Here is a 12,643-nt window from a genome sequence, read left to right as displayed (position 1 = left end):
TCCTTTGTTGGAGCCAATCAGTTTCCCTGTATCCAAGAGAAGTGAGCATGTTGAGCTATTTCAATCCAGCTAGGTTAGTTGATAATATAATAAGTCAATATTTGAAAGGTACGGTAGGGTAAATATCTACAGGGAAGAGATCAAGGTGCACCTGATTTATCGAAATCACTGATAATGGTTTTGGATTTGTACGGCGGAAGTTTATACTTGTAATTATAATTTTTAAAGACAAGATCTGCTAAATACACTGAGTATATAAAACATTAGGAGCACTGCTCTTTCCATAACCTACTGACCAGGTGAATCCAGGTGACAGCTATGATTCCTTATTGATCCTCTTCAATCAGTGTAGATGAAGGGGAGGAGACAGGTTAAAGAAAGATTTTTAAGCCTTGAGACAATTGAGACATGGATTGTGTGTGTGTCTCATTCAGAGGGTGAATGGGCAAGACAAAAGATTTAAGTGCCTTTGAACGGGGTATGGTAGTAGGTGCAAGGCGCACCGGTTTGTGTCAAGAACTTCAACGCTGCTGGGTTTTTTACGCTCAACAGTTTCCTGTGTGTATCAAGAATGGTCCACCACCCTAAGGACATCCAGCCAACTTGACACAACTGTGGGAAGCATTGGAGTCAACATTGGCCAGCATCCCTGTGGAATGCTTTTGACACCTTGTAGAGTCCATGTCTCTGACATATTGAGGCTGTTCTGAGGGAAAAAGAGGGGGGGGGGTGTTCCTGATGTTTTGTATACTCTGTGTATATTATCAATTACAATATTTTACAAGAGCATAGTGCATTTATCCAGTTGGATCATAGTGTTATTGGAGTTCTAGTGCTCTCTAGAGGTCAAAAGTATGTATAGGTTCCCTTCGCAAGTAAAGACTCTTCATGGATACTCTGAACAACAAGCTTGGGAGAGGAACCAGTTTGGAGTTGCTTTCAGAAGCCAATGATTCACTTAAATTAGTTTATTTCGGTTTTGTAAGATTTATTGAGAAATGTAACTAATATACACTACAATATCTCTCCCCAGAGATGTTTTGGTTGGATTACAGCAGTAGAGATACGCCCATTGATTGTGCAGTGATACATCTCTTCATAATTAACTTAATTTTTTTGCATTTTTTTATTCATAGAGTCTCCAGGACATCTTGTCATGTTCAAGGTGGTTTACAAAGTTTCCTCTGCTGCTAAGGTAAAGCTAATGGAACCAGAGTTGTCTTCTCAGTTCTCTGTACAGAGATAGTAACACCCTCCCAGTCTTATACGTAGATGGATATGGGGGAGGAGGTCTGTGAGCAAAACATAGTTGGCCATGGTTTAAATGCCAGTCAGTGATTGTCATATTGTCCGTTTATAGTCATTTGTATTTTATTTTGTTCTATTCCATTATTGTTGGACCTTTTCATAGCTCAGTTCCGGTTTCTAAAGATGTATCCTACTTCCGCAGGTCCTGAGGAGAGATCACTACCAGACCTCACCGATGGAGACCCTGCTACCAGACCTCACCGATGGAGACCCTACTACCAGACCTCACCGATGGAGACCCTGCTACCAGACCTCACCGATGGAGACCCTGCTACCAGACCTCACCGATGGAGACCCTGCTACCAGACCTCACCGATGGAGACCCTGCTACCAGACCTCACCGATGGAGACCCTGCTACCAGACCTCACCGATGGAGACCCTGCTACCAGACCTCACCGATGGAGACCCTGCTACCAGACCTCACCGATGGAGACCCTGCTACCAGACCTCACCGATGGAGACCCTGCTACCAGACCTCACCGATGGAGACCCTGCTACCAGACCTCACCGATGGAGACCCTACTACCAGACCTCACCGATGGAGGCCCTGCTACCAGACCTCACCGATGGAGACCCTGCTACCAGACCTCACCGATGGAGACCCTGCTACCAGACCTCACCGATGGAGACCCTGCTACCAGACCTCACCGATGGAGGCCCTGCTACCAGACCTCACCGATGGAGACCCTGCTACCAGACCTCACCGATGGAGACCCTGCTACCAGACCTCACTGATAGAGGCCCAACCTCCTCCAGTCTCCCGCACACCTTTAGCAGCTGAGACTCGACCATCAGTTAACATCATGCTGTTCTCGTAGAAAATATTTAAACGATGTTGTAGCAAGTAAAGAAAAACTTTTATTGGTGATGAAATTGCTGTTGATGATACACAGTAATGTGAAGGATCTTTATACACCAGGGCCGCTAAAACAAAACTGAACAAAACATGTAAAACAGTAAGACACTGGGAAAACGTTTTCGTATAGCAAAAGTAACGCGTTAACGCTAGAATCCTTAGATGCTACATCAATTTTTGGACTTAAATTAATGATACCCATTGATTTTTGAAGAATAGAACTTATAAATGCCTCATGAACTTAGTTCAGCTATCGTTCCCCATTAGAACCCCAAATATAAGCTTGTTTTACTCAAGTGTTTGTAGCCAATATAAATGTAAACAAACACTATATAGCCTCAAAACATGGTTAAAACTATAATTTTGATATCATGGATGGGCAGTCCTTGCATCCATAGCTGTCTATGAATTTGAGCAGTTACATTTCTCCAGGTTCATCCCTCAGCTTTTGACCCTTAGTTATTGTTTCAAGTAAGGATTATAGCTTTAAGTGCAAAATGTACCATAAACTTCATTGTAATCTGGCAGCATGAGTTAATCTCAAACCTTTTTTCAACAAATTGTGTTATTTAACTAGAGTTTAATAAACTGGGCAATACATAAATAATCACCTCTATAACGTAAATTGTTGAAGAAAAGTTTCAAACTAAATTACGCTTCCAGATTCTTGTCATTTCATTGTTGCAAATGCTACCATCAAATGTAGTCAAATACAGATAATCCCATTGTATAGAGGCACACACACAACCGTTAGAAAGGTTATTGTAGTGTGAAAAATAACTTTGCATTTTATGGATAAATCATGTTTTTAAGAATGACGGTTAATGTCTTCACTCACATGCAGAAAAAAAGGGTATTTAAATCTGACTCGAGCAGAAACATGTCTAGCCTGGTCCCAGATCTGTTTGTGCTGTTTTGCCAACTCCTAGTCATTGGTCATCAACAACCATCAGACTTGTATAAGCATCAAACAGATCTGGGCCCAAGATATAATGTGGGGATGATCAATAGGTTAAAATCAGACCTGAGAACAACCAGACCTGGACCCATACCAGAACAGATCTGATTGGACCCAAGTGACACCAAAATATTCATGATTGCTCTTCTGGTTAACGAATAGGTCTTTATGCTGTATGTTGTCTAGGCCTTCTATGTCAATAAATTCACCGTATTAGCGTAAAATAAATATATTTTAGACTATGCAGAGTCGTGGCTGTGTCCATTCGGATCTATCAGCTGTAGTTAAATTGACCCGAGACCCAATGACAATCGAACAGGACCCGGACCCTAGGGAAAAGGTTGAGTTTTAGACCCATTCAGGTCCCGGGTCTTCGGGTAGACCCGCGAAGACCTTTACGTGGTCTATGTAATATTGGTGGCATGTTAATAACATCCTGAACTACACCAAATAATAGGAAAAAACTCCATTTAAAAAAGTGTTGCATGGAAGAATACTAAACACGTACAAAATGTGTATCAAACCAAACAAGTGTGGATTATTTCACCATATCAAAATGTTTCAAACTTTTCATTCGGGGTGTTCATCATGATTGCAATAATGCAAAGTTTGCACTGGTCTTTTCCCCCAAAATGTAATAAAACACACAGGGAAGAACAAACAGTACAGCCATTCAGAGAAGAACTTGAAGTAAAATAAACATTGACTTCCTTTTAAAAAGAACAGATGCAAACTGTGCCCTTAAGATCCAAGGTCGTTACAACCCAATCTTAAACCCAATCTTAAACCCAATCTTAAACCCATGAATTAAGGCGGGATTCAATTCGATTGTGCTTTACTGTGAATGCGATCTCCGCAAACACTGGAAGATTGCCTTTTATAGCCACATTTTCTTCAACCTGCGATCGGATTGAATCCATGCCTTAATTTCATTAACACCATCTTTAAGACTGATTAATTAAATATTGCACTCCACTTCCAAACCCAAACAGATTTTCAACTAATATTCAAACCGGAGAAAATCATGTCAAATGATGGGTAGGTTATCGATAAGTATAAGATCTTTTGAGGACATGGAATTGAATGTGTCAGTAGCAACACTGTAATAAAACACATCAGTAATACTGAACGGTGTATCAGTCCTAGAACTAACCCCACTCTTTAACCATGACAATAAAGTGACTGTTCCATGTGAAGACTGGTAGATAGCTTGGTGCATCTTTTACACACAAGCCAGATTCACACTATAGAGTCCGGTCTGGCTCGGCCCTATAGTGTCAATCAGGCAATACAGTACAAGTAATGGCCAGCACTACTGATTCTGTTCCATGGCGACTACCCAAATGGCACCCTAATCTCTATACAGTGCACTACTGCTGACCCCGGAGCGTCAAAATTAGAACACTATATAGTTCATAGGGTGCCATTTGGAAGGCAACCATGTTTTACAAACCCTGAGACACAGCAAGCAACTTCTGAACACAGTGACTACGTAGAGCCAAGAGGACAATACAAAGATAAAAACACTAATATGATAACTTAAAGACTGAATGATGATCAGTTTCCATACTGATCAACTCTAAATGAAAAGAAGCTACATTATGCCAACTTTCCCGGACCTGCAGGATTCACTGATCTATAACAAGTATTCACACAAATGGTTTTCACAGAAGTAACATCGTTCTCAAATGAGGAAAAGGAGAGTGGATACAGAAAGACAACCAATCACCCTTAACTCAAACAGTCAACATTGTTGTCCAGCCTGATACTGATGGAGGTTGAGTTATGAATCCTGGCCTTCTGATCTACATTTAAAAGGTAATTTCAAATAATTGAGCTGACATCTGCCAAGTATACCTTTAAAATGTGCGTGGTCTACAAGAGTGATCGGATTGAATCCCGGCATTAAATAGCTACACTGACAATATCTTAACATGATCCGCCGACTCAAAAGTAACGGCATGATCCGCCGACTCAAAAGTAACGGCATGATCCGCCGACTCAAAAGTAACGGCATGATCCGCCGACTCAAAAGTAACGGCATGATCCGCCGACTCAAAAGTAACGGCATGATCCGCCGACTCAAAAGTAACGGCATGATCCGCCGACTCAAAAGTAACGGCATGATCCGCCGACTCAAAAGTAACGGCATGATCCGCTGACTCAAACTCAACAAAAATCATGATCACCTTAAGTATATAAAACCGTTCAAGACGTTGTAAATCGCTCTAGCCGGGGGTCAATGAGAAATCTACTCATTAAAAGATCCCCATCAGATCCCTCCCATGACCAGAAATCAAGTCTTTATCATAAGTTAAGGCTCCATTTTCTTTTGTTGTCAATGCGGCACAGTACGAACTTAGTTATCTTATGAAAATAGAAAATGTAACATCAAAACATGTTTTATTTACACATTGACAGAGTATGTAAAAGTTAAATAATCTATTCAGTACATTGGTAACAAGAATATATACAGTGCACAAAACATTAAGAACACCTCCCTAATATTGAGTTACGTTGCGCCTCCCCCATGAACAGTCAATTCATTGGGGCATGGACTCCACAAAGTGTCAAAAGTGTTCCACAGGGATGCTGGCCAATGTTGACTCCAATGCTTCTCACAGTTGTGTCAAGTCGGCTGGATGTCCTTTGGGTGGAGGACCATTATTGATACACACCGGAAACTGTTGAGTGTGAAAAACCCAGCAGCGCTGCAGTTCTTGACACAATCATACCGGTGTGCCTGGCACCTACTACCATACCCACGTTCAAAGGCACTTAAATCTTTTGTCTTGTCCATTCACCCTCTGAATGGCACACATACACAATCCATGTCTCAAGGCTTAAACATCCTTCTTTAACCTGTCTCCTCCCCTTCATCTACACTGATTGAAGAGGATTTAACAGGTGACATCAATAAGGGATCATAGTTCTCACCTGGTCAGTCTGTCGTGGAAAGAGCAGCTGTTCCTAATGTTTTGTCCACTCAGCGTGAATGCATATCAAATAGGTTGAAAACAAGTCAGGTTTTTTCTGTCCAGACCGGAAGAGAAAGATAGCAGCATTTTGTATTTGCTTCTCATAGAGCAGGGTTGGAGTGCATTTCAATTCAGTGAATTCTGGGAGTACCTCTGTAAGAACTTACTGAATTGATTGAAATGAGCTACGTCCATAATAGTACCCCAAAGCTTACATAGTGCACTACTTTTAATAGGGTGCCATTTTAGACGTACCCATGGACTCCAACCCTTTTATAGCGTTACTCATAATACTGGCTTGAGGACTGAGCGCAGTGAGCGTCCCTCTTTGGTGAGCTCTCTGGATAAGCACATGCAGGGCAGAGGGATGGCCTCGTCCCGACAGGTGATGGTGTTAAACTTGCACTTCTTCAGATGGTCGGCCATACTGGTGATGTTGGCAAACTTCCACTCCTTCACTGTACTGAAGGCTGTGCTAAATCGCCACACCTGGTTCACAAACAGAATATTATAAACTAATTAGTTCTCATCCAATAACAATAAAGCCATTGATATACTATATGTCATATTGTATTCCTGCTTGTTTGTCCTTTTGCAATGGCAAGCCTTTAATCTAATTGACAATTTTGTTGAGACAGGACAACCTGTATTCAATGGTCAGCAAATAGGTGTGAATTCTAACTTGAGATCCCCACACATCTCAGACTGTCGTACTATTTCATGGATCATAGATGTATGGGAAAATTACACTAGATAAAATTCAATTGAACATTTATTTAACTAGGCAAGTCAGTTAAGAACAAATTCTTATTTACAATGACGGCCTACACCTGATCCCTACGGGACTCCCAATCACGGCTGGTTGTGATACAGCTTGGATACAGATGTTAATGCACATGCATGCACAGTAAGTGACTAACCTTGTTTTGGATCTGCCATGAGGACGACCCATCAGGCCTTTGTGTGTTCTCCCAGAGCAGCACCACCATGCCTCTGGACTGCAGTAAACTGCCACACACATCCCTCATGGTCCGAGAGACCCTAGACAACTGGCACAGGGTGAAGCCATCCAGGAAACTGGCCACATACTGTTGCACCTCGAAGGGCAAGGAGCTCAGGTGGTCGCAGGTGGACCCGAACCGACAGGCATTCCTGTGGAGGGTTTTATCGCCGTACTGGGGAGGCATGTCGGGCCGCACCCCAAATGAGCCCAGGTGTCTGTCATGGATGATCCTGGAGCCCTGAACAGAGGGACAGAATCGTCTCTGGGAATAGGTGCAGCCGTAGTAGGCCAGGGGACAGCGGTGCTCCAGCCAGCCGTTCAGCCCGGCGTGGATGTCCCCGTGAACGTTTTTGAAATGCGAGGAGAACTCGTCCCTGCGGAACAGCTGTCCACACACGAAGGTGAACATGGTGCGCTGCTTGGTCTGGTAACGGGCCACGCACTCCAGAACCAGGTCCAGCCGGAGAGAGTGGAAGGGGCTGGGGTTGGAGAGCTGAGGGCTGGCGTGATCACAGGCCGACGCTGAGGCGATATCCCCCACCATGGTGTTAGTGGCCAGTATAGCCGAGGGGAAGGAGAAGGTCTGGGTACCAAAGTCGACGTGGTAGCCGTCTACAAACCTGCTGTCTGAGATGCTGCGGCCCCCAGGGGAGTCCCCCAGACAGAAGAGCAGTGCTGCCGTGATCAGGTCGATTCCATGGAGCCCCAATGGATCGTCAGTTACCTCCAGGTCTGAGGTGTCCACTGACTTGTCCTCCATTTTGGCTCTGAACAGATAGGGGTCAGACATCAGAGCCCTGCGCCCGTTAAATGTAAACACGCTCATCCCTCTGAGCACCTGGAGGTTCTGAAGTTTCCTCTCCAGCCACCTGTCTTCGATCTCCAAGGGCAGGTGCTGGAGCACGTTGTAGGGCTCCAGATTAGGGAGAGGCATGGGAAGAGGCAGGTGGATGGGTAGTGGTGGAGGGTGGGGCCCAGAGGGCTCCCGTGGTGCTACTATATTAGGCATGGAGAGATAAGGCATCACCAGCCTGAAGTCTGAAAACCTGTTGACTTCAGAGCATCTGGGTGGAGATCTGCTCAGATCCATCCACTCACGCTGTCTCAAGTGTTTTTGGTTGTCTCCTGTATGGTTGAAACCATTACTGAGAGGAGGACAACCCACCTCAGCAAGACCCATCACATGGTCCTTCTCCACTTCCTCTGAAGACTCTCTCCAATAGCTCTCGTCTCCCTGTCTGTCTGTTCCAAATCCACAGTCCACTCCGGCTCCGCCCACTGCGCCGAGCTCACAGCCCGACTCTGTGTCACTTGCCTTCATCTCTACATTCTTCAAATCATTATGATTATCATTATCACTGTCCTCTCCCCTATGGAGAACCCCTTCTCTCTCACCGTTTTCAACATTTACACTGATCAAGTCAATGTCCTTGGCACTTCTGAGGACGGCCAAGGTAGCTGCTAAGTTTATTTTGTGTACCTCACTATAAGACTCATCATCATCTTCCATTTCAACCACTCCATTAGTCAAAGCAGCAGCCTCATCCATTTCAACCGTTCTATTACTAACGTCAGTCTCTGGTACACTTGACATTACATCAGCGATCTTGTAACACGTTTCCTCAGCTGATTTATTATATCTGTTCTTTGACGTGTTGGTGGTGACTCTAAGAGACTCCAGTAGCATCCTCTGATCTTGCAGAGCCAGGGCCATGTCGAGCTGCTCCACCACTTCAACATTGCTCAAATGCTCGTAGGACTTCCTGTCTGAATAGCTCACAGGCCAACGGTTCCACTCCATGGTGCAACACACCACACTGGCCGGGCACGTCTCTAGGTGTTTAGCCATCTTAATCCGGGGGATAGTGAAAGGGCACCCAAATCCAGTGTTGAGGCAAGGCACTCTTTCAAACGGGCATAGTAAATGATGCTCCTCCTCTTTACAGGAGTGGAAGACTGCCCCACAGACGAGAGGACAGCCAATGAGATCACAGGACATACCAGTCTCTGTGCGAATCATACACCTCCGGTTCACACAGTTCAGGCAGTGGGTATGGAGCTCCTCCATCTTTGTTGTGTTGATATTCTGGATGTAAAAGGGGGTGGGGGGTTAGGGGTGAAGTGGCCTGCAATAATGAGGGTGAAAAAACACCATTAATAAAAACATTTATTAAAATTGGACAATTTAGGTCTAATTCAAATAGACAAAATCAAGTTCAACCACAGTCAGTTTATGAATAGAAAAAGTAACCAGGCCATGTCCCAGTTGCTAGAAACATCCTGTCACATTATCCCACTAACTGGCTCTCTAGCCACGGAACATGTGGCAATGGAGTCTCGTGCCTTTAAAAGGCTTGCATAGCGCCTGCTCCCTGCTGCCATCTCAGACGGTTTCTGTTTACTAAATCTCTCACGCTGCTGCATGAGATTTCACGACACCCGTCTCGGGTTGAAGTACACGGTCACGCCAGTTCTAGAATATAACCTAAAGTACCACAGGGTTCATGACCTTTGACCCCAAGGTGAGGCTGTACGAAGCAGAGGCCGGTTCAGTGGTCTCACCAGAGACAGAAGAGGAAGCGAGACATCTCACTTGCTCCCTTTTCTGGTTCATATACAGTCAATGAACTAAGCAGATCAGAACCAGCTGTTATTGCATTGGTGCATATGGGAGAGCCACTTAAGCAGACAGGAAATGCCACTTTTTTTTTTTAACTGTAAAAGGTTCAGAGTGGGACATCTTAATTTATTCACCATATTTGGCCTCACTGGCCTGCTCATAGCTTGATAATGACAACGTGAAGATTATTATAAGCAACTGTCGGCCAACCATGACAGTCTAAGGAAAAACGTTGCACTGCTGGGCTTGGATGGCTTGACAGGCCTTGAATTACTATAAATACAACAGCAGGATAGGATTCCATTTTGGAATATCTAGTCATCCACGAAAGTCGCGTGTAATGAAAATAGAAAATACTAGAGATGTGTTTGCAATTATTATTGGACATATAAAGGTAACTGCCAAAATAAAAGAAACACCAGCATAGTGTCCATGCTCTTCTCTGTCCTGGCATACCAATGGTGGAACCAGCTTCCCCCTGAAGCTAGGACAGAAGAGTTCCTGCCCATCTTCCGAAAACATCTGAAACCCTACCACGTCAAACAGTATCTTAAATAATCCTCCTCACCTCAATTACGTTCTAATGCCTGTGATGTAGTTGTTCCACCTAGTGCATTCATCTTAAGATAGCTAACTAAATCGCTCAGGATAAGAGCGTCTGCTAAATCAGGGTTTCCCCAAACACCCAGAGGGGGGCCCCAGGACTGAGGTTGGAAAACCCTGTGCTAAATGAGTAAAATGTAAAAGAGATCTGATGACAGATGACTCACTAAGCTCCTTTGAGACCCCTGTTTCAAAGTCACTGAGATCTCTTCTTCTAGCCATGGTAGCCAAATAATGGTCAACTGGGCATTTTTATACATGACGGGGAAGTGAATTGCTTAACTCAGGAACCACACCTGTGTGGAAGCACTGGATTTCAATATACTTTGTAATCCTAATTTAGTTTTTCCTTTATTTTCGCAGTTACCTGTATAGCTATCATCCATAAACGTGCATCTAAATATGCTTACTTCCTGCTGTAGTTGTAACTAAGAATTTAACTTTTTAGTCAGATATGGCTAGCTACTGTTGTAAAGTTATTTGTGTAGCTAACCACATTTTTTCTCCAGTAACTTTCATATATAGAAATGCATAAGATATGACTAGGAAAAACATTTCAAAAGAACTTAGTCACTGCAAGAAGTAGCTATACAAACACATAGCTAGCTAGCTATTTTTATTACTAACAGTGCCCGTTTAGCACAATATAAAGAAAAAAAACAATGACTTGTAGCAAGCCACACATATTTGTTTTATAACTCACCTGTTCTATCTTAGCTATTGATCATGATTATCAGTTACATTATATTACACAAAAGAGCAGTGGTGTAAAGAACTTAAATAAAAATACTTTTAAGTACTACTTAAGTAGTTTTGTGTGGTACTGTACTATTTATATTTTACTTCACTACATTCCTAAAGAAAATAACATACATTTTTCCTGACACCCAAAAGTACTAGTTACATTTTGAATGCTTAGCAGGTCTTATTGACACACTTATCAAGAGAACATCACTGGTCATGCCTACTGCCTCTGATCTGGCGGACTCACTAAACACATGCTTCTTCGTTTGTAAATTAGGTCCAAGTTTTGGAATGTGCCACTGCCTATCCTTAAATTTCAAAAATAATTTAAAATAATGGTGCTGTCTGGTTTACTTACAAGGAATGTTTAAGGATTTTTACTTTTGATACTTAAGTATATTTAAAACCAAATACTTTTAACTCAAGTAGTATTTTACTCGGAAAAGACGTCATCTGTATGGGGGAGTTTTAAGAGTCCCGACGCTCAATCTGAACATTAACGCTCGTCGCTTGCGCCACGGTATTGGAAGCATTTAAGGACCTTATCGTGAAGAAAAAGAAACTTTAATTGATACACACCTTGATAGGGTTAGAGTTCCCACAAAGTCATATATCCATGTTACAGCGCTTGTATACAGAAAACAGACACCTGTGTTAATTAGTCTACTCTGAACACCTGTGTGTAAACGGAACTCACCCATATAGCTGTATGGATCTGTGCAAAACTGCTACAGTAAGTGTATCGGTTTTATTTGAAGGATTCTTTATCGGTGATGAAAGCCATGACTATTGACGTAAAACACAGCATCGAGATTGTACTTCACATTATTAGTCCTTCGTGGCGAAGCTAATCGCTGAAAACAGTAGGAAAACGCAGAATGCTGCCTAGAGTTTGAGAGCTACGGTAGTTATATTACTCACAAATATGTAATTAAACATGGTAACAAGCTAATTGGCTATATGATCAAAATGATGCAGTTAAAATGATAGCCAGATAAGCATGCCACTGCTTGGCAAGTGGTATGCCTGGCTTAGCGGCTTCAAATAGAAAATAACGATGTCTGGACTAGCAACACCCGCGCCAGCTCCCATCTTTAACCCTACTTTAGCCGTAAATTAGCATTGCTAGCTAGCGGCTACCAAACACCCCTGTGATTTAATTACAGGTAATAAGGAGTTTGAAAATTAACCGACGTTAACTAGCTAAACGAGTACTATAGCTAGATCGCTAAATTAGCTGGCTAACGTTACTGTTACCTGGCAAAGTTAGCTTACCCGTAAGCAAAAAACGATACAGCGTATGAGTCTTGTCTTTATATTCGGCAGCAACACTAGCCACACACAATTAACTAGTTCGGCAATGTTGTAGCTGTTAGACAGTTACAAATATTCATGTCGTGTCTTTCGACTCCAGTCGCTGTGTTGTAAAAAGCTAACTAGCTCATCTTTGGATAGCTGCTACAAGTGGCGCTAGTTGATTACGTCATCGTGTAGTGAAGTTTGGCTAGAGACCGTGCGACTGAAATAGATGGGGAATAACCTCACCATATTACATCTCACTAAAATATGTTG

The 12,643-nt window shown here is 43.0% G+C and overlaps 1 protein-coding gene across 3 annotated transcripts; it reads right to left on the bottom strand.

Annotated features, from left to right (window-relative positions):
* Window positions 1-2,144: 2,144 nt before the first annotated feature.
* Window positions 2,145-12,574, bottom strand: LOC129813167 (F-box only protein 30-like). Of its 3 annotated transcripts, XR_008753126.1 has the most exons (4): window positions 12,347-12,574; window positions 7,022-9,230; window positions 4,563-6,590; window positions 2,145-4,474 (listed from the first exon to the last, which is right to left on the bottom strand). XR_008753126.1 is itself a non-coding variant. In XM_055865424.1 (3 exons), exons 2-3 carry the CDS (start codon window positions 9,170-9,172, stop codon window positions 6,387-6,389), a joined length of 2,355 nt encoding a protein of 784 aa, XP_055721399.1. In that variant the 5' UTR covers window positions 9,173-9,230; window positions 12,347-12,574; the 3' UTR covers window positions 2,145-6,386. The 3 variants fall into 3 exon arrangements, 2 of the variants coding, with proteins under 2 accessions (XP_055721399.1, XP_055721400.1); XM_055865424.1 differs by having other exon boundaries at window positions 2,145-6,590; XM_055865425.1 differs by lacking the exon at window positions 12,347-12,574 and adding an exon at window positions 11,769-12,333 and having other exon boundaries at window positions 2,145-6,590.
* Between the last annotated feature and the right edge of the window lie 69 nt (window positions 12,575-12,643).

This window comes from Salvelinus fontinalis, chromosome 16 (genome assembly GCF_029448725.1).
Source record: "Salvelinus fontinalis isolate EN_2023a chromosome 16, ASM2944872v1, whole genome shotgun sequence".
In the NCBI taxonomy this organism is placed as follows: Eukaryota; Metazoa; Chordata; class Actinopteri; order Salmoniformes; family Salmonidae; genus Salvelinus; species Salvelinus fontinalis.
The sequence above is the reverse complement of the archived record's forward strand: the minus strand, read 5'-3'. Positions and strand labels throughout refer to the sequence as shown.

Coding starts and splice junctions, on each gene's coding strand:
- LOC129813167 (XM_055865424.1), bottom strand. CDS start 9,172: ATGGAGGAGCTCCATACCCACTGCCTGAACTGTGTGAACCGGAGGTGT. Junction 6,591..7,021: donor CATGGCAGATCCAAAACAAG/GTTAGTCACTTA, acceptor TTTGTGAACCAG/GTGTGGCGATTTAGCACAGC.